The 21,778-nt window shown below is 38.1% G+C and overlaps 1 protein-coding gene across 4 annotated transcripts in view; it reads left to right on the top strand.

Annotated features, from left to right (window-relative positions):
• The window catches only part of LOC308176583 (uncharacterized protein), a 288,961-nt gene that overhangs the window by 214,567 nt on the left and 52,616 nt on the right, over positions 1-21,778 (top strand). For 3 of the 4 annotated variants that reach the window (XR_013938412.1, XR_013938413.1, XR_013938414.1), the window contains exon 4: positions 9,509-9,647. Coding sequence is in view for 1 of the 4 variants with exons in the window: in XM_080552550.1 (XP_080408676.1) it covers positions 9,509-9,647; positions 9,882-9,936 (194 nt within the window). In the remaining 3 variants the exon portion in view is untranslated. Of the gene's footprint in view, positions 1-9,508; positions 9,648-9,881; positions 9,937-21,778 lie in introns of all 4 variants that reach the window. The other variant, XM_080552550.1, reaches the window with a different exon arrangement.

The following is a 21,778-nucleotide window of genomic DNA, read 5'->3' as shown; positions in this document are numbered from 1 at the left end:
ACTTTTGTGTAAATTAAAGGTCTGATTTTAGGCCTGATACATACCTGATTTTAGGTATGTATGAAACAGGTTAGTACAAATAGGGGCATTTATGCGTATAGGAGTAAGTACTGTTAAGGTAATCAGCATGTTCGTTCTTGTTCAGAAGGCATAAAAAAATCTATGTGAGTATTGAAAAGGTACGACACATTATATTGACCTCAAAACAAATGGTTTCTCTTGGCCCTTGCTTATTACCCAAAGCCGACAGGAAGAGGACAAAGCAGGTCTAGCCCATGGAACCTCTTAAGCTAGCTTGCTTTCAGGCCCCATGAAAAACCTGCTCTGTAGGGGACTGCAAGGGCTCTTTGAAACACAGACCGGTGTCTCCTGCTTAGTGCAGTACGTCAGCAGCAGTGCCCTGGCTGCTGTGTCCCCTTTGCTCCAGAGGTTCAGTTGTGGATCTCCTCATGCAGGAAGGCACTTCCACAGTTGTCTGGGCATTCAGCTGCTGAGAACAGCTGGCTGGAAGAGATTAGGCAGGCTTCCTAACTGTACAAACTGTATCTTGATCGCTTCATGTTGCTGAGAGTGATAAAAAAATGCATACCAACCCCCTTGTAAAATGGATAGACAAGGAGGAGATGAAGAGTGTCTTAAAAGCAAACAGCTCTCTGGGATCCCAGTTAGGAATGGGTGTTTGTTATCAGCCCCAGTAGTCTCTGCTGAAATTCACTTGCTCCCATGGCTGAGGTTTCAGATTACCCCAAACACCTTCAGGTCAGCAGAGCATCTCTGCTAGTCATGTGCTGCAGTCTTGAACAAATGCTTGGTTAACCATCCCAGTTGACTATCCTCATTTTAGAATAAAGTCAGTTAATTCAATCTGAAGGTGAAAAATCCCCTTGTGCCCTAACTCCCTCCTTCTGTGACTACCCTAAGGATTTGTTTCTTATCCTTCAGAGATAACTGCATTTAAATAAATCACTGAACAGGAATAGAACTTGCTTATGATGTAGTTCCAGGGGATTTTCTTAACCCACTAATGACTGGGTGTTCTGCTCCCTAGAAATATGCAAGTATTGTAACAATTGAGAGAAAATCTTCCATTCCAGAAGAAGAGAATGTCACCCTAATCTTTTCAATAGACAATAGGTATTTCTTGGAAAATGAAGTTGATTTTGCTTGTGTTGGATGATGGTGATGTTACTAAACAGGTTTGGTGATAGCCCCAGTTCAAAAACTGTTGAAACTCAGCTGAAAACAAAGATGAAACAGAGAGATAAAGTGAGCTATCATGTTATGTGAACACTGGAGAACAGTGAGGAGTTATTACTACTCGTAAAATCAAGCTTAATCCAAGCAGTTGTGGCAGTTTGTATTTCTAGGAATGTTTTGTTTGTCCTTTTTTTTTTTTTTTTTTTTTTAATTCTGAGATCTCTCCTTTTTCTGTTACAATTCTGGCTTTTGGTCTTTTTCTCCAGGTCTAGAATTCATTAGGAAGTGTTTGGAGGTGGGTGGTGGTATATGAGCAGGAAGTCATGTGGCATTTCCAACCAGGGACCTGTCATGTGCCTCAGTAACTCAAATAGCTTGCTGCCATTCCCATGCTCTTAAATATACTATTTTAAGTACATCAACAAACAATTGCAAGAGCTTATAAATGTTTCAGAGAAGAATGTGTTGAGGGCCTTTTCTTTTTCCTCTGTCAAATGCTTCTGGTGAGTTAATAACTCCATCTACAGTTCATCACTGAAATAGTTCCAGAAGTATTGGAACTATGAGCCTGAACCAGGTCACTTTTGTGATAAAACCTGGGTCCTAATCATATTTTAAACAACGGACTAAGTGTAGCGGATCCACTAGTGCAGCAGTGAAAGTACAAAATTTATTTTGTTGGAACTGTTGTGTTTTTTTTTTCCATGACAAAAAGTATAAGGACCAGGAGCACATAATTGAAGCTGTTCTGCAATGGGTGTTGACCAATTTCCGTTTAGGTGTTGGAGAATTCAGGGCCTGTGGGCAAATGTCAGAGGGAAGGGTGCTAATAGGCCTTCTCACTTCAGTGGGCTCATGGGCATTTCTCATTTCGGTGGGATCAGAGCTCCATGAGACCACACTCAGAACGGGCAGATCTCATCCCAAAAGCCCAAGGCAAAGCTAGAGGAAAAAAAGTGAAAAAATAAGATCCGATGAGGTGCAGACATATACACATCTGCTTTTCCCATGCTTTGAGCTGGCCAGACAAACCAATTTCTTTCTGGCCAGGTTTCAGCTGGCTGTTGGCTGGCCTGGCCGCATGGCTCCCAGACCAGACCTGCCTCAGTCAGACAGCTCAGGACGTGCAGAAGAGATCTGTCTGAACCTGTTGTGCCGCTACAGCTCCAGGCACTGTGGGCTAGTAGAAGATAAAAACCCAGAAGACATAGCCCAGTTTTCACAGATTATTCTACTTTTCTCAGTGTTACTCTTGGCAGTAGACCTGGGTAGTACTAAAAAAACATACAGTCCATGTACATGAACTACACATATAGCCTGCCTTGAGTGTTTTTATGTAAGTGTGCTTACCTGTTTATGACCTGCTTTGTCATGTCCAAAATAGATACATATTAAAAATTACTTATCTATATTAGTGAAAAATAATTGTGCAGACCTAGTGGAACTCCAAAAAGAGGTTCAACTACTCATCAGCTATTGTTATACCTGAGGTTACAATATTTGTAGGCATCAGCTCTGGCATGTCCACATGTAGGCGACTTATAAAAGCAGATCTTTCTTAATCTTTGCAGCTTTCGCTGCCTTCCTTGAGAGCTGTGGAAGCTCTGTGCTTCTGAACTCATTATTATGTAAGAATCGAAGTAGGCATTCTCATATATTAATTACTTCATGTTCCTATGTAATTCTTTTCTTAGATTTATCAGTTAAACCATCTATAAATTTATTAGCAACAAGCTTATGTAGTAGGTGAGTTATTTTTAAAAATCACTGTTAACAGATTAAGGAGAATAGAAATACAAAAATAGTTTTCTAAGCCCAAAAGGCAGGTAGGAAATAGACCCAGAATAGAGTGGTACTAATGTATCTGTTTGTTGTGGTTTTTTAGCTTGTCACTAATATGAATACGTTTTCTGCCACAGTAAGATTTTTCTATATACTACGTTATAAATATGGAGGTGAGACCACTGCAAAAACCACAAGCCATTGCCTTTCATGGTTTCGTCAGGAGAAAATTCTCACTGTTGCACCATCTTCTTCCTGTGTGCTTGTGATTCAACAGTTTGCTGGCAACTTTGGCAAAAATTTATTACAAAAATAACTGTAAAAAATAGGTATTTAAGAAAATAACATAGTTTATTTTACAGTTCTAAATGATCAGGATAGCGAAATATTTTTTGTGAATCCTGTTTTTTCCTATGGTTATTTGCTCTTGAAATCCTTGGGAATTGTATTCTAGTGACATCTGTTAACACTGTTGCATTTAACATGTAATTAGGAAGTGAAAAAAAGAAAACAGAAAATAAAAGCCCATGCCAATCTAAATGTGCTTGAAAGGTGCCAGATTGATAACTCTGGAGAACTGAGTCCTCTGTTTATCCTCTGAATTAGTGCAGGAAAATCAATGGCAGCATAAACTTGCTCACGTCGCCCTGAAATGTCTTGTGCTCACTCAGCTGTGAGAGTAGCTCAGGCTTCATATTGCCTACAGTCCTTAGGATCCCAATAGGAATTATACGAAGGATGCTGTCCTGTAGTGGAAGGACTGTACTGAGAATGCTAAACTTCTTTCATATAAACTTCTGACCATCCACCCAAGGTCAAGCTTTGCAGTTTCAGCATAGATTACAAATGGTGATTTTGAATTAAAAGGCTTTATAGTGCATTCCCAATCTCTGAGCTATCGAATCCCCTGGTGTGTTTTATTTAATGCATAAACTTCCATTGACATGACAGAGCCAGAGGCATTACAATCTATCATGTCAAGACTTCATACATTAACAGTTCTTGTTAGCACACATTGGCACAATACACTGCAATAGTTCTGAATTATACTAATGATCCATGGATAATGGGTCACAAGGAGATTTTTGAACCGTACCTTTAAACCAATGCCACAGTGCTTTTAGGATGTGTCAAAGAGCATGGAGGCTTGGCACTATAACACGCTTTAATGCATCTTCGGAGCACCTTATCTTGTATGCTTTGCTTTAATTGAGATTAAATGGCTTTGAAGGACCTAATGCAATTTCAAGGACAATGCAATATCTCATATTCTCAGTGAAAGGTTTATAATGTATTTCCTTAAAACCGAGACAAATATTCCATACAAACACATTACACCAAACTGATGTTAAAGGTCTAATTCAAACATAGGGAAGCCAATACAATTAGAATTAAAAGCATGGCATACTGTTCCTGAGGCTATGGCTAGGATGGGGTGAGAGAACTGCATAGGATCTTGGGTTCTGCCACAGCACCAGCCAGCAAAGTATCAATGGAAACAACATTGAAAGGAAACTACTTTCCTTTTTAGGTGCCTAGATCCTGTTGAAAGTCAGATTGAATTTGTGCCAGGGAAGACTTTTGAGAGTGTTCTTCTGGGGGTGCATGCTCTGAATTCTTTGCATGATGTCAAGGCAGGAGCAAAGCCATCATAAAAGTTATGTTTAGTTTGTCCCTCCCTTCTTTATTACATTCCTATATTAGTGGTTTAAGAAAATTTAAATAGATGTCACACGAAATGAGAAATGACAAAAAAGTGACAGCCCCCCTCCTCTTTTTTTGTAATTTCAGTTTGATATGTCCTGTTTATTTAGTTGCAAACTTGCCCTCCTTGGCTTGCTTCAATAATTATATATATAAATGTGCTGCACTATCTTGGAAGATGTTGTTGTATTCCAGTAATGATAACTGTAGTTTCATGACCCTCCTGAGCTTACATTTGAGGACTCTTTGGAAAAACTGCCATCATACCACAAGAATGTGAGGTGTAATACTGCCAATTTTTTGAATTATTCATTAGAAGGAAAAAAAAAGGCAACAAAGACATAGGATTTTTCTTTTTATGTATGACTTTACTGCTCTTCCTATTTTTTAAGTAAAAGGAATACAATTCTCCCATCTTTTCCACAGCCCAAAAAGAAAAGAAAATATGTATGCTTCAAAAAGTTGGGATTTCTGGGAATACATTTCCCTCTTTTAACTTGCATTTTAACATAAGGTAAAACATTTTTTTGACAAGGTAAGTAGAGTAAACAAAGATCAGTGAGAAAGCAGAAATTATTGAAGTACTGGAAAAACTGCTGCAGGCTACTTTTTCACACATTGCTGCTCAAGTCAGGATTATGCTATGACAGTTCTAACTCTCCTGCTGACATCCTTATAGACTCTATTACATTATTTACTTCTTGTAAAATAACATTCTATTACAGCTCCTTCATGTCCTGCTGCTATTCTAAGTTCAAGGGGAAGAAATTCTGCTCAACCATAATTCTTTGCTTCCAGCTCGTTAATATGGCTCTGAGGAGATCATTATTAAAAAGACTGATACGCGGCCTTATTTCATACCCCATTTTCTGTTGCAGTTACAACTGTATTGCTAGGGTCTTGGTCTTCACCTAAATCAACAGTACTGCATAAGATGCATTAGCCTGTGTCTTGAAGTATCAGATGAAGCATGTTCCACCCTGAGCTGAAGATGTAATGCCATTTTTATGTCAGTAAGGGGGAAAGCTTTCAGATATTTCTCTTGCTTTTTCATTGCAAGGAAAAGTGAAGCCAGTCATGCAATCATACCTGATTTCTGAAGAAGAAGAACCGATTCTCAGTAGACTTGCTGGGAACATCTGTGGATAAAACAGGGTTAAGAGCAGACAAATTACTCAAGCACTCTCTGAAAATGGACTTAGGTTTCTTTTTCAATGTCAGGACATAATATGTCAAACACATATCACAGAATCCCATGTAAGGAATCAGCTGAAACTTGTTTTCTGAGAAGATGTACTTATTAGGACCCAGAAAATGAATTTGCCTACTGTCTCTGAATTCTCAGGCCTTGCATCACTGTAAGTCCAGTTAGCAGCTAGGTGTACCACTAGCAAAATATTCCCACAGTATGGTAGAATGCTCCCAAAGCACCAGCCTTTGAAAAGAAGCACTTTCATGACTGCCTGAAATCACCCTGGCAAGTCAATCATCAGCCCTGCTGCTTGCAGTGTGAATCTTGAAAGCAGCACTCGACACTTGAAGAACTGGCATCAAACCAAACAGCAGTGACCACATGCTTTGAGATGGTCAGAGGACAGGGAACCCCCGGCACTACACACACAGTTCTGAGTAGAGCACTTCATCTGCTTTCAAAACCCTTTTGCTTCATCCCTAATGAAATTTAAGTTGCATTTTGTCAGTAATAAGACAGACAACATGACAATTATCTAGTTATCCAGTCCTTGTGAGGAGATACTGCATAAATTTCCCAGCAAAAAGTGAATCATATGTGCTCTTTCTTCAAGGCAAATAGTGAAACAGCTAGAAGATCAGCACTGACTGAAGCAGCATTTCATTATGTATGTGGTGGGTCCTGATAAAAGCAGTGCAGAGCATTTGGCTGTTGATCTCTGAAGTTAGGCAGGGACTGTGTGGGAAGGGTGACATTTGCCGCTTCCCTCAACCTGAACCAGGACTTCAGTCACCGTCTCTAGTATTTTCAGTTTGCTGCACAGCTTATATTTATGGCATTGAAACTGGGGATAAAGTTATATACTGTATGCTGTGTTAGCAGCTGGGGATTGCTACATCTGTATAGGTAAAGGATGTAGATGATTAAATATGTCATTCATCATGAGAAGATTCTCTGATGATCCTTCACAAATGCAAGAAATGGGAGTGGCAGGAGGTCGCATACAAACAGGGTGGTTGTTAATTCTACTAGAGTGATCACACAGGATAGATATTTGCCATTTCTTTCATATATGGGGCTGTTGGTCAATCAGAAAGAAATATTTCGATCCCTGTAACCCTTTGATTTCAATGGAGTTTGGGACAGATTCCCATTATTTTGCTTCACAACGTTCTTGGTATGTCTGCAGAGTCCCTGAATGGGTCAATAGACACAAGCATGGGATAGGTTACTGGAGAAAAAAAAAAAAAAAAGCAGGTTACTTGCTATTGTTGCAAATTTCATTTCCCTCAGGCATGAAAGGTCATCCTCTTCTTCATCTTCTCACCTTTCTATTTTCCCCCGTCTCCAGTCTGACCTGCTTCTTCTGTAAGAAGAGTTGTTTCTTCTCTAAGAAAAGTTTTAGAAGAATTTCAGTAAAAATACCAGGAATATCTGACCAACTGTTAAAGTCATTTAGCTCAAGTGCCTGTGGAATGTTTTTAAGATCCAACATCTTAGCTCATCTTGCACTGGCAATCCAGTCTCTGAACCAGGGAGTCATTATATATATGTTTGTTTTTTTTATATACCACCAATTACTGTTATCAAAATATGTTAAATGAACTATGTTCTAGGAAAGCAGATAATTTCACTGTAGACTTGTAAATATCCGATTAAAAATGAAGCTACCTTTTATTTATTGCAAAGGCTAGCACATTCATCAGCATGCCTAATTAAAATTTAACAATTAATAAGCAGTGGCAAACCCTGTATGAAGGTCAGTAGCAACCTAAGCAAACTTATCAAAAATGCAAAGGGGTTTAGAGTTTTTAAAAAGTTCATTCTGTCCTTAATTAACAGATCTAATTACAGTTCTGCCATAGCAAAATGCAAAATGATCTCTTCAAAGGACGAGAAGTCAAAGGTTTAATAGTGCAGATAACCTTCTTCTTCAGTACATACTGACCCGAGTGTAGAAGGGAATTTTACCAAGCAGTCAACAGAGTTGATGGGATGGCTTTGATAGAAATTAAATCTAAGCAATACATAGAAATCCCAAAACAACAAAGGAATTGAGAGGGAATAAAAACTCTCTCCTGTCTTGGGATTTGAGCTAACACCAAGTCAAGACTTCGGATAATCTCTCTTCTTAGCAAGTTGTCAATGTATTTGTTATGTGACCTTTGATGGTTAGTTTTGAATAACACTTTCTGTTCTATAGACTGCATGTGTTTAATTATCACCTTATTCAACCACAATGGACAGTGCAAAAATGAAGGATAATCTAGTATAGTACAGCTAAATACAATAGAGCAAAGCACTTAAAATTCCTGTAGTTAATAGTCAGCATTTAGGAGATGAAGGGCAATTTTCCAAGTTTCACTAAAGGGTTTAGTTATGCATTACTTCTTCAAGAAGACCAAGAAAATACTGAGCATTATGTTCAGTGTTTTGGAGGAAGAGGCTGGGAATGAACAGAACTGGGTTCATCAGTAACCAATGAAATCTTCCTCGTTGATTTATGTGGGCAAGGGTCATTATATGTGGGTAATATAAAGTGGCTGAAAGAAAAATTAGACTGCTTAAAATTAATAATATATAGCTGAAATGAATTGTTACTATTCATCTTTACGTTTGGATTAAAGAAGAGAACACCAGCGTGAGAGGCAAGATCGCTTCAGGGAAACCTGACCTATGTGACTATCCTTATCGTCCCCTTTCATACCCTGCCAATGTTGAAGTGAATGTACATAAAGGAGAAACAGTTGAATATCAATAGTTATCTTGGAGAGGCTCAAATACACAGGAACCATATTCATCTTATACTGGCAACAAAGTACATCATGACAAATATTTCAACCAAAAGGCTCATTACATGCAACATGAAAACTGAGAGTCTGTTCTGAGCAATCTCCATGATTTGTCTTCTAGCTCTACAGCTGCACCATCATGACCTGAACTAATTTCATATGGCATGATAATTTTCTATTGGCTGCAGGAAGAAAAAAAATGAAGCTCACTCAGACTGATGAGCATTTTAAGACTGATCCTTTATTCTTTTTCTTACAAAGAACATAATCTGCTGCTTTTAAATTACCTGTCTTGTACCAGTCAAGCATCCCATCAACATGCCGTACTAATGTAGCTTCATGCTAGTCTTGTGCTATATATTTGAAAGCAGAAATGGTGAGGCTTTTAAATGTAGCAAATATTTTGTCTACTCAAAATAGCTAGACTCCCTGTGTGGCCACAATATGATCCACACCTTTAAGGAAATTATAGTGATCAGTCTAAAATTTGGATGCTCAGAAAGATTTTATTTGGTATTTGGTACTCCTCTGTATCCTACCTCAGAAAAGGACAGAAAACTAGTCCTGCTACATTGCTTAAAAACACAAGCAGTGGAAAACACATACTGCATTATCACATTCCTTTCTTTGATAACACTTGCTTCAAAATAAGAAATGAACATAATTACTTGAGTTCTGCTGATGGGAAGTGAAATACAAGAGGTAGGCATTATTACTGTTACTGTTATTATTATTATTGAAGTAGCAGGAAGTGCAGTGCTATAAAAACTCTTCTAAGCAGTCACTCCCTCTAACAGACCATTAAAGGTTCACTTCACACTTATATCTTTTTTTTTTCCAGACTGAATCCTGAATCATTAATTTTGCACTTGATGTTCCTAAACGAAAGCTTTTTGAAGCAAAACCTTCTCTTGATGTCTGAATGCACCCTGAAGATGTTAATCACCAGAGCCGTAAATTCAAGACAAAAAGCCATCCAGGTACCTTGAATTTATTGAGACTTGAGAGCAGTAAGATGGAAAGATTTTTATTTTCCAGCACTATACAACATCCAAGCTTTAGACAATATCATTTACTAATAGGAATCTGAGCAAACAATGTTGTTAGAAATAATATATGGCCCAAGACACTATATGAAAGGGTGGTAAATTAGATTTGAGAGCAAAGAGAACCAAACCAAACCCTTCCTCCCCTCCATTGCAAAACTCTTTCAGTTTACAGATCAACTGCCTTTAGAGCTAAAATTTATGGAGAGACTTGACAGTAAGGGTAAGTACAATATTTGGGATGTGCGTGTGAGATACCTATAATGAAGAAATAAAAAGTTTTATGACTTGTAACTACTTCTATAATTTCTCTCTTCTTTTTTTTTCCTTTATTTTATTTCCCCTTTTCTTTCCCTTTTTTTTTCTTCTCTTTTCCTGTTTTCATCTTCTTTCCTTTCCTTCCTAATAGATCTTTCTCTGTCAGTGTTTCACCAAAATAAGGAACAAATTCAGGGATCATAAAATGTCAAGTACTTTGTTTCAAAGAGACACTGATTCCCTGTATCCTTCTCAAAAAAAAAAAAAAAGACTCAATTTCTTTTAAGATTATCACAGCGCTGTGAAAAAGAAAGCAATTTTTTTCTTTCTGGTCCTCTGGGAATCATATTCATCCTCCTTTTCTATTTCAGCATAAGTCCTTTTCAAATTAAAGCAAACGCATGAAGCAAAGGGTAAATTTTTTTTAACCGTTAACAAATGAAGACCACCCATTTCATACCCTCTCAGGCACACAAATTCTGAATATCTCATGCATTGTTGCCCTCTAGTGTTACTTCAGAATGTATGTAGAAGATTCTATCCATAAAAAGTGAACAAGAAATGCATGTTTCAAAGAGATAGCACCAGATCTAAACTTGAGAAGTGACTGTCTGTGAAAAGAGGCATTTTACAATCCTTTGACTTTGGTCGGGTTAATTATCTAAGGTCTTTACGAAGAACCAGTGCTTTGAATATTAATTTCTACACATAGGAAGTAGGGGAGCACAGGGATTGTTACTTTGCTCTCCACATCTCTCCACTTTACTCCAAAGAGGATGCTACTCATGCCATATGGGCCTTTTGATTTACCCCCAGTTTTCCTGTAGCTGAAAGCTTCTCAGGGAGTTCAAAATGCTTGGTTTAACTATGGGCCAGTATTAATAAAATGAATAAATATGGCAGTATAAGTTCAAAACTGTATTGCTGTAGAATGGCAGGAACAAATTGGAGTGTGACCTGTTAGCATATCCGGCTCATGAGATTTACATGTGCATCAAAAAATGGGAAAAAAGTAATTATCATTTTCTGTGGAAATATTGCAAGGCTTTCCAATTTCCAAGGAAATTTACAAATTGAAGTGAGGAAAAAAAAAAAAAAAGGCATTTCTGTCCTTAGGGTCCTTCTGACCCTATGTCACTAGTTATCTAACTCATTAAACCTGATCTAATAACATGCAGGCTAGTTGAAATTCTAAGTAAGAGCAATCAGAAGTTTTCAGCTTCTTTGAAACTGACATATTGGTTGATACTTTAATGGTTTAGTGCTATTACCAGACAGGCATCAAATACCGCATATTTATTAATTTTACCCATCTGATGGGTTTCTGCTGGAAAGCATATCATGTGGCTTGGTGAATAAAGTTACCATCTACGGGATGCTGATAGCTCAAATTCTGGACCTCATGTTGTTTTTCTGTGCTTCATTTTTCCCATCTAGAAAATAGGATGATGAAATAATTCTCTCATGTAGAATTCTTTGAGATCTATAGATGAAAATGGCCCATCAGAGCTGGGGTATTACTAAATAATATCCAGACTTCCTCTGAAAGCTCTAAACATAATAAGATAAAATGTTAGATTTTTATTCTCTCCAAACTTACAATAGCTTTTCAGAAAAGTTCTCAAAGCTTCATGAAGTTTTGAGCCCAGATCAGCACATTAATGTCCTTTCTGCAAACCATGCAACATACGCATTTTGCTAGCATTTAGGAGCCTGTCTGAAGGAAAAACTGAAGGACTCCAATCAAGAGTCCTGAAATGTTCCATGCAAAATACAACTGCCAGTTCTCTCACAGATCCTTTCATCCTATACTCATGCAGGAGCTCTTGTGCATCCCTACAAAAGATTTTGCTGGGAATAAGCCAATTCATAAGCCAATGAATTCCAGCCAAGAACTCTACTCCTTTCTTATTCAAAATCTTGAAATCCCCAACACAAACTGAATCTTGACACTCAGTCCTATCTGTTAAAAAGACAGGAATGTTACTTAATTTTTATGTTCACACTGGGCATGATTTTTATCTCACACTGATTTTACAACTGTATACTGCAGTCAACTTTGATGACACAGCATGACTTATCTTAATAAAAATAACAGAATCGTATCAATGACTGGGAGTTGTTCCTGCAGTCACAGCTCTCCAACTCAGGGCTCTGGAGAGTCACAGGGCCCCTCACTGGTGTTGAAGACAGAGGCAAAGAAAGGCATGAAACATCTCTGATTTGTCTGTGACCCTATTTGTGAGGTTTCCATCCTCATCAAGTAACAGGCCAATGTTATCTCTGGTCCTCCTTTTGCTGTTAACATATTTTTAAAAGCCCTTTTTATTATCCCCTGCAGTACTGGCCAGCTTCAGCTTTAATGGAGCTTTGGGTGCACAAATATTCTCCATGCAATAGCAAACAGCATCTCTGTAGTGCTCCTGCATCACCTGACCTCGCTTCCAGTGGCCATACAATTTCTTTTTCCACCTAACCTCTAGAAGATCCCTGCCCAGCCAAGCCAGCCTTCTGCCCTGCCTTCTAGACTTCCAGCATTTTGGAACTGCATGTTCCTGTGTTCCTGTGCTCTTAAGACGTGGTACTTAAAACATGACCAGCACTGAGGGACCCCAGTGCCTTCAAAAGCAGTTTCCCAGGGGACCTCACTAACTCATTCCTGAGCAGCCTGAAGTCTGCTCTCCCCATACCCAGGGTATACTGTATATGTTACACAAAACTTTTAGAACACACTTTGCTAACATTTATGTCTCCTTGACCTGCCTGTGAGAAGCTAACACGTTTCTGTTCGACAACTTTGAGAGAATGATTTAAAATTTGATCTTGAACGGGAAACTATTTTTCCAAAAGATTGCAAATGTCTCTAACATTTCATGCACTGAAGCTCATTTTTTAAATGTTGCTCATTACTAGATTTTATGGTGAATCTTTATGATTCAGGAAAATCAAATCTCAGAGTGATTTGTGTCCACCATTCACAATGGTTATAGCTTTATAGTAATCTTTGGATGTGGACTAGTTGTTCTATATATTTGAGGCCTGTTAAAGGATTTATATCTGAGGCTTAATGAGTAAATGTACTCCAGGTTGCACAGTTTCCTAGTACATCATGAGGCCAATTGTCTTCAAGTATGAAGCTGAAGTAAGAGATTTTCCACAGAGGAGTTCCAGTAGAGTCAAGGAAGACTTCAGATCAGCAGTCTGAAGATTTACCTCATAGACCACAGAATCTGCAACCATCACAGCTATAAGCACTGGTCTAACCAGCGTGATCTGTCAGGGCTAGACACAGCATAGAAGCACTCAGTATGGCTCTGTGTATATATTAAACATTCTTATCAACATGAGAGGAGACTCCACACATCCCAACAAAAGACACAAACAATCTGGAAATAAGCTCTGGCAATTTATTACTTCTTCTGGGCAGAACAGGTGTACTGGTACTAATGAAACTGCCAGTTCTGATCTCTGAGCAATGGAAATGAATGAGGTGCATAAGCTACCTTCATTTGCTGGCTCTGGGACACAGCTGCCTTTTGGCCAAGGCTGAATATGTTGCTCTCTAGAGTTACTATTAAGCCAGACACAGTAGTAGTATGTGTTAGGGAAATGGCACCTTTACTTACAATTTGAGCTGGACACAAATGAGATTTTTCATGGTTGAAACGGGAGTTGTTTAATTTTGGGATGATATATTTCTTAATTTTTGCATAAGCAGCCTAGACTGGCAGATAGACTGTAGAGGAATGTCAGAAAATTCACTGAGTTCAGAAAATCTAGTCATTGCTTGCCTGAACAGAATTTTGTCCCTGTATTCCTCCTCTCCTGGAGAAAAATGCAGCTGAGTATAGGGATCCCTTCACACTCATTAGATCTGTTCCCTGCATGTCTTCTTCCTTCCTATATGAGAAGGAAGACGTTTCCAGGGTTGTCTTATTCTTGTTAGTCCTGTACAATCAGAGCTGTTGGGAAGGAGTTTAGATTTATTTATTTATTTTTCTGTCTCTTACATTAACAATAGAGTTTTAACTAAGATGCCACTTCAGAAGGGCAGTAATGAAATGTGCAAGTCAAGAGCACAGCTGTGACTTTCAGAGTTTGCAGGGCTGTCAGCTAGAGAAAATGCATCTTTACCTGTAAAGTGGGCAAATTTATTCTGTAAGACTTCGAGGGAAAATAAATTTGAAACTTCACAATGATATTTATTCAGAGTCACTTTTCAGCGTATAACCAGTTGTTAAAGTTCTCACAATAGTAGGAATCTCATAAGCATCTCAATGCACCTTAAATTCTTACCTCTGTCAAGAGTAAGCATCCAAGTTTATAACAAGACCTGGCTTCTTTTATTTTGGTGGAGAGACTCTTTTAATCAGCTCACAGTTGCCTGGTATGTGTCTAATTTTATGCGGCAAGAAAAAGATGAGCATATCTGCACTGACTTCACAAGTTCAGAGATATTTTGCTTTGAAATTTACAAACAGATAGGATCCATGACTAGAATTACAAATGTAGATAGGCATAACACATTTAAAATTGCATTTCTTTTCTTCTAAATTGTTTCTCTGCCTCTTGTCATTGCTCGTGTAACTTATCAACAGACCTAGGACTGGCACAGTAACACGAGTGTCATTGGGCCAAATTCAGAGGATACAGACTCTGGTTTTGTACCTACAAATGCATGTGCTAAGATTATTCACGATTTAAAAGAAAACTGTTTGCAAGATATATGGAAAAATTAGAAGAAACGAGAGAAGTTCAGTTTTAAATGCATTTCTACCACTGTGCTGGCAAATCTACACTACATTCTGTAGAATTTAAATATGAACTGAGAAGAAAAATTGGCCCTGGAGATAGCACAGACTATATTGTGTAGGTCTGGCCAGCAGCAGACTAATCTAGAGAATTGGTTTTGTGCGGTTTAAGGTCAGTTTCTGCCTTATGTCCCACAAGGCAGAATGGCAGAGGAAGGCCTATAAAGCATCCTGCTTCAGTGGAGGAACAAATATATAAGGCTGTTGGTGATATTAAGTATACTTCCAAGCAGATATTTAGTATCTGATACATTTTTATGGCAGCAATTTAATTCAAGACTTTAAATGTTCACAGAGCTAAATGACAGCTCATTTGGGAATTTGAGGTTCCAAGTAACTTAAACCTTACTGATTTTAGTACCTGGGGTCAAGCTCCTCTTCATGCTTTCAGAGCCACATCCATTCTCCCTATCTGTAAGGTCAAAGCACAAGCATGTAATGGATTCTTTGTGCCTGAATTTCTCTAACTGCAGAACAGGAAAGCAGTCAATGTGAAGGGCTATATGCCTTGTAGTAGAGTCTGGGTTCAGCTCCTCCAAGGTACATTGCTTTCAGGTGGCATGAGATAAAAGAGATAATGGGTACTTAAGCTCATTTAGGATCAGGGCCTCAACCTCCTTCCAAAATTATTGTCAGCACTAATTAGCTCCTTAAATCACTGCTGAATGGGTATGCAGAGTGAACAAACATTTATCGTTAACATAGTCCTTTCAAAATTAGTGTGAGATGTTTCCCGAGAAAATATCTTGAACGTGTTATACTTCGACTGTACCTGTTCTGTAGATAAGCAGAGAACTCGCAGTTCTGGCATCAATCCTAGACTCTGCAGTATGTTCATTTTCAGTTTCAAGCAGTTTAGTGGTAAAAGATCCTTCCTTAGATATGGCTACAAGTATCGGAATGCCCACTGTGAGAAAAAGTTTAAATATTCAGAAATTTCTATTCAAAGCATTAGTTGAAAATCACTATAAGAATTTCTCACCTTTGTCTTTTATCTCATGAAGCAAAACCATGAAACCTTAAGAAACGAAGTCTGTCTTTGACCTTACCTCAACTTTTGCTTGCCTGGATTTGACATACAGGTGTATGGAACTAAAGTCATTTGTTAGTTAGCAATTGAATGTGTTTGCAAGTTTAACGATATGGCATCCAACCTGTTTGATTACAATAGTAGAGCTTAATCACACAGATAACAAGCTTTTAGAGATCTGGAAGCTGTACTCTGCTAATAGGTGCTGCTTTTCTGCTGACCTGCTACAGTGCACTTGGACATCCATAAGTTTTGGCAAATTCAACTTGACATTGTCTTAGAGAGGGAAGGGAAGACCACAGCTGCATGCCCTAACTGTAATTCCCAAAGAATCTGAACAGGGCCATCTATGGATAATTATGTAATTCTCTTGGTCCAGTATAAAAAGGATCTGATAAGTACTGCTCTCCCTGACTGTTTTCACAAATCACAGGAAACCTTTAAGGGAAAACCTTTAGGCAAAAGCACTATTAGAAAGTTTTTCAGAAATTTTCAAGCTGCATATTGTGAATCTTGATAATGTTTCCTTAGCAGTCAGACTGAAGAAAATTGTCCTGTTGTTCTTAGGCTTTAAGTTTTGAATGTAGGAAATAACACTTGTCTTTGTCACAGGATTCAACTGTAGCCTTTGAAACTGTAGTTGACTTTATATGTTCTTGGCTTGCTGACTTTGCTGTATCCTCTTAACAGAATAAATGATCTCATGTAATAACAAACCTGACAGATCTTCATAATTGATCACTACTCTTTACAAATGAAGGGCACAGGATGCAAATAGAATAAAGCAGTATAACTATTGTGCAATGTAAGTATTGATTCTTTTAATAGCAGTACTGCCTGTCTCTGTAAGTGCCCACCTCAGCAATAAGAAATTATGGGGAAAAATAGAAGTGGGAAGTAAAATTAGAATTAAATGGGAAAAAAAAAAAAAAGTGTAACAGAACTTAGTGAGTGCCTGCCAAGTAGTCTTATTGCCTAAAGGTTCAGCTTTATGTAAAGCCCTTAACTGTATCAATAGATGCTTTTTGGACTTGGGAAGGCTAAACAAGTGTAACTGGGGGAGGGGTAATAAATCAGCCCTGCTTGAACTGTATAGAAGTCAGGGGTCTTCAAGACCCCTTTAAACAACTGGAATGATTTACAGATGAATGATTGGCATAGATTGAGAGGTACTGGGGGTATTGGGTAGAGTGATGTGGGGAAGGCTGCTCACACCTCTTACAGCAAACTTATAATCTAGCAAATTGTGCTTTCAGAGCCTGATGTCCTTGATAAACAAGAAATGGCAAGACTTATTAAAGTGTAGTCCAATCACTGTTATACCCTGATACTGGAAGAGATAGATGTCAAGTTCTGTTACTGCTCAAGTTTTCACAGCATCCAAACGATCTTATTTGAGGTGTGTGAGAAGACACATTGGCATAATATGTGCACACCTATTCCCAAACCTGCAAAACCACTGCAGGAACCCTTTAACCTGCTCTTTCATCTTCTCTTATACATCACCGTTGTCTCACAATCTGCTCCCACTGAGCACGCTGCAGTTGTCTAACGAATTTCACATTCAGATGGTTAACTCACATTACACTCCACAGGGTCATACGAATGTTCTGAAACTGACAGTTGTGATTACGAGTTAGTTGGGTAAGAAGAGAACCCCTGGGCACAAATCTCTGATGTACCTGAAAATTTTTTTGGCAGCAGTGACTAAATCTATCCCAAGCCTACAAGGTCAATTTGCAGCTCAGTTGCTATCCATATTTATCTGCCTCACACATTAAAATTTTGCTATGACAGTGATAGGATCTCTAGGAAACACCTCAAGTAGTTTCTGTAGATAGCCTGTAATACTTGTTGCCTTTAAACAATCTTCCAGGACATGTCATTGTCCTGATGATGACATCTTCTATTAATTTTTAAGAGAAAAGTTCTTATAGTCATAGAATTCACCTTGGTTTCAGATCTCAATGGCCTGTAACTTGGTAAGCCTTGGTCACAGCACTGTCATCAAGTGTAGGCATTGTTCTGCTAAGCAATAAAGGGAAGTGCTTGGCTGCTAGAAGGGACAAGGAATACAGTGTAAGATCACTAAGTTAGTTAAATTTCTTATGCTAATTGTGACATCTCATATCACTGAAGCACTTAGGATTTTCCTTCTCTTCCATATTTTTTCTGTTCCTTTTTGCACTCTGTTCTCCTAAACACTTCCAGTTTCCGATTTGTCAGTAGGAGTTTGTAGTTAAAACTAATGTATTTAATCACAGTAGTAGTATGACAAAAGCACCAGAAAACTACAATTACAAAAGGAGTCATTCATACTTGTCACGTAGATTTTAGAAGCAATAGCAATTTTTATAAGGAAAAGGGAGGGGCAAAAAATCAGACTGTTGAATCTGGTTTTAAAATGTTTAGCATTTAGAAAGTTTTGAGGTATTTGTCATTAGATTATACTTGAGAAGTTTTCGGCAGAGTCTCTTGACAGAGAACTGCTTCTCTTGGTCCACAGATCATCCCAGGCAGTGCATGACTTTGTGTCATACAGGTACATGGCTGACATGGAGAAAGGTTTTAACTATGATTTTATAATTTGCCGTTCTCAACACAGTCCACCTCTGAACTGCTAAATATTGGAAAAAGTAAGAGGGTCATTACTCTGAGGTAGCTGTTAAATATTGAAATATTAAACTGATTTTTTTTTCTGACGTTTCTCAAGAACAAAAGCACGTAAAAAGATGGAAGGTTGCTCAGTGGCTTGGAGAACCTGTGGTATTTTTGTGGTAGGCTCTAAAATGAGCAGTGAAAGGTGTTAAGAGAATAATTTTCTCTAGCTTGGTGTTATGTGTTCCTAAAGTTGTGATATATACATGTAGTATGAGGGTTCAAGAACTTCGACATTCGAACGCTGTCACTGCAACTAACTGCAGAAAAAGCCTACTATAATGTATGCTGAAGTCAACAAGAGTATTTCCATCAGCTGGAATGGATGTTGGATCAGGTTCAACACAACAGAGATGCAAACTCTGCAGCTCAAGCTCTCAGAGGAGCTCTCCACTATGTCAGCTAAAGAAAACTCTCCATTAGCCAAGTTCATATTGTCATCAATATGAACACGTAAGCAATTCTGCAAGGCAAGCCATGCACTAGACAGTAGTGATAGGCACAAGATGCAAGTCAGTAAATATTTTCAGAAGCACCAGCTGTATGTGCTATATATGAGCTATGATATGCATTATGCAAAGCTTCTGCTCAGCAGAATTAGTCTTTATACTTAATTTTGATAGTTAATCATAAGACCATATTTTATAGTTACTCCACCAAGAACGTTCACTAAGACAGGGAGCCAAAATACAGGGAGATGGAAATGTTTTGTGTTTTTTTTTTTTCTGAACCTATATGCTGGTCTTTGTTGTGACCTAAGGCAGAGTTGCTTTAGCTCTTTCTCCATCGTTATTCAATTGCTAACATAGCAGTAGCACTTAAGTAGGGGTCACAAAATGCTAACAGTATTCTATTGTGAATGTATGCTCTTGCTATTCACAACCTGGAATCCTTGTCCTACAAAATTTGGCTTTTTATTTACAGCTCTCTAAGCACATTTCTAGAGGTATATGTTACAATCTCTGTCAGGGATGGATACAAACAATAAAATATTACTACATAGCTGGCATCTCTGAAGCTAGAATACAACCCAATCAAACTGACACAGCTGATAAAATTTGGTGCTGCAACTCATGTGAAGTCTTTGCAGCACTCTGAAATGCTTGAGTACAGCATGGTCCTGAAATCAGTATGATGTTTTTGCTACAAAAACGCACTACATCAGTGCCACAGAATAGTGTCCTTCATTGCACTGATTTAGTGCTCCATCCCAACCCTATTCTCATCAGGAATTGTCCACCAGAGACAACTCAGTGTTTTGCTGCTTTTAAGTAAGAAATCTAAATTAGTGAAAGCTTCAAATGGAGATGTATGTTTTCTTTTGCTAGCAGAAAACCCTCTGTCCTTTGCATCAATAAAACTGATTAATTCTAAACTTACTAAGCTTGTTGAAAATGGTTTTATCGTGCTCTTTCTGAGTCTAATAAATGGGGATGAAAAGTGATAGTTACAGTAGATGCAGTATGATATGGAGGGTGAGTCAGTTTCTAAAATCCAGCACATGGGGGTTGTTTTGTTTGAAAAAGTAGTGTAGGCCTAGATTATAAGTGTATGTTTAGCCATAGTGTGTTCTTTACTTACCACTTATTTCTTGAAGAACTAAGTTTATATTAGGAAGCAAAGTATTTCTTCCTTTGAGGAGGAGAAGTTTTTGGTCTCACACTAGCATTGCACACTTGATGACAGGAGAAAATATTAACCATATGTATCTTTGAGTTATTTCTGGTGATATGGTACATGGCATAATAGATTTTAAGGCTAAAAGAGGCCAGCCTTCTTATATAAAACCTGCCAGAGAATTTCACTGACTTCTGCAGTTAGAGTTCAGAAACTTGTTCAGTAACTATCGAACTCTTTATCACTTGCTTCTTTTGTTCTCCTCTCTGCCCCATAGGAGCAATGTAAATTCAAATGAAAGAAAACGTAGTGTTTTGAAATAACTTGGTACATGTTGACTTGTAAGTGTCAAATATTGTTATTAGACCTGGTGAGAAGGATGAAAAAGACAGTGTTCTGTGCCACGCAGAAATGTGCTGTTTGTAACACAAGCTCACAGCAACGTTCCCACCCCAGCACGTTTCCTACTGCTTTTCCATATTGCTGCAAGTGATACTAGAGAGCTATACAAAAAGAAACAGCTTTTAGTTTTTCAAAGCTGTATCTTTCCTTCTTTCATCTCGTCTCTGCTTATCTCTTGCTGTTGTTCAGACCCCCTCTAGGATGAAGTTTAAAGAACAATATGGAATAACAAAGGAAATAACAAGAGTGGTTGTTTTTTTTTAAAGCCTTTCTCAAGAGCTTGTGCTCTCAAATGCTTACCTTCAGGTTTTAATTTTGTTGTTTGTTTTTTCTTTAAACATATTCCACTCTGTCATAAACACTCCTCATGTAATTTCTAATGTCAGGAAGGGAAACTTGGGGCTTGAATTAATTGTGTAAAGGTACAGTTACAAGGAGAAGCAGATGGCAGATAAAATGTTGGGTGAGATTTTCTGTCTGTCTAGCCATCCGTTCATTTATTGTTCGTTTCCATCTGTCTTTGCCTGGCTTCCAAGATTGCATTGTGTATTTCTCTAAGTGCTGTTAAGTGCCAGAGATTTGACAGAGTGCTACATTAGCTTACCTCAGCAAGAAGAAATAGTATTTGGTTATACTGAATTGGTTTTCCATTCAGCATTTTGTTATAGGATTTTTAAACGTATGTGTTCATGTCTGCAAAAGGCTTTTATGATAGGTTTATTGTGTAGCCCATCTTAATTGGAGATACTTTACCTACACATGCTTCAGGGTTTTTCTTTGCTTCAGTGCTCAAATCATATTTGCCTTGCAAGTTTTTAATCCTTATTCTCTTTTCAGCTGATTTGCCTACTTTTACTTCTTTTTTTTAAAAGAAAAAAAAAAAAGACTTACTCAGCAAAATACTTTTAGGTTTTGTTAGCATTCCTGAATTCTCAGCAGGTTTGATCCTTATAGTAGGTGTTGCTTTAGAAGGGACATTAGCTTCCTGCTTTGGTCTCCTCAGATGGGACATGGGGGTGCTATCTCTAAACTGCAAAGGTCTGATTGAAAAGGACAGTTAAACCGTATTAACTGGTGATAGTTTGTATACCTTGCTGATAGTTGTAAAGTTCTGCAGCCTCACAAATAGACTCTCAAAACCTGGCATTTCAAAACTCTTTTCATGTTTATTTCCAGAGATACAGTAGTATTTTATGTGTAACACGAATATCTGTGTACCTGTGTACGTCAGAATGCAAAGTCTGTTGTGTGGATTACCAGCAGCTTCAGGTCAGAGGACTGAAATGACC

The sequence above is a fragment of the Anser brachyrhynchus genome (assembly GCF_964034855.1).
Source record: "Anser brachyrhynchus genome assembly, chromosome: 12".
In the NCBI taxonomy this organism is placed as follows: domain Eukaryota; kingdom Metazoa; phylum Chordata; class Aves; order Anseriformes; family Anatidae; genus Anser; species Anser brachyrhynchus.
The sequence above is the reverse complement of the archived record's forward strand: the minus strand, read 5'-3'. Positions and strand labels throughout refer to the sequence as shown.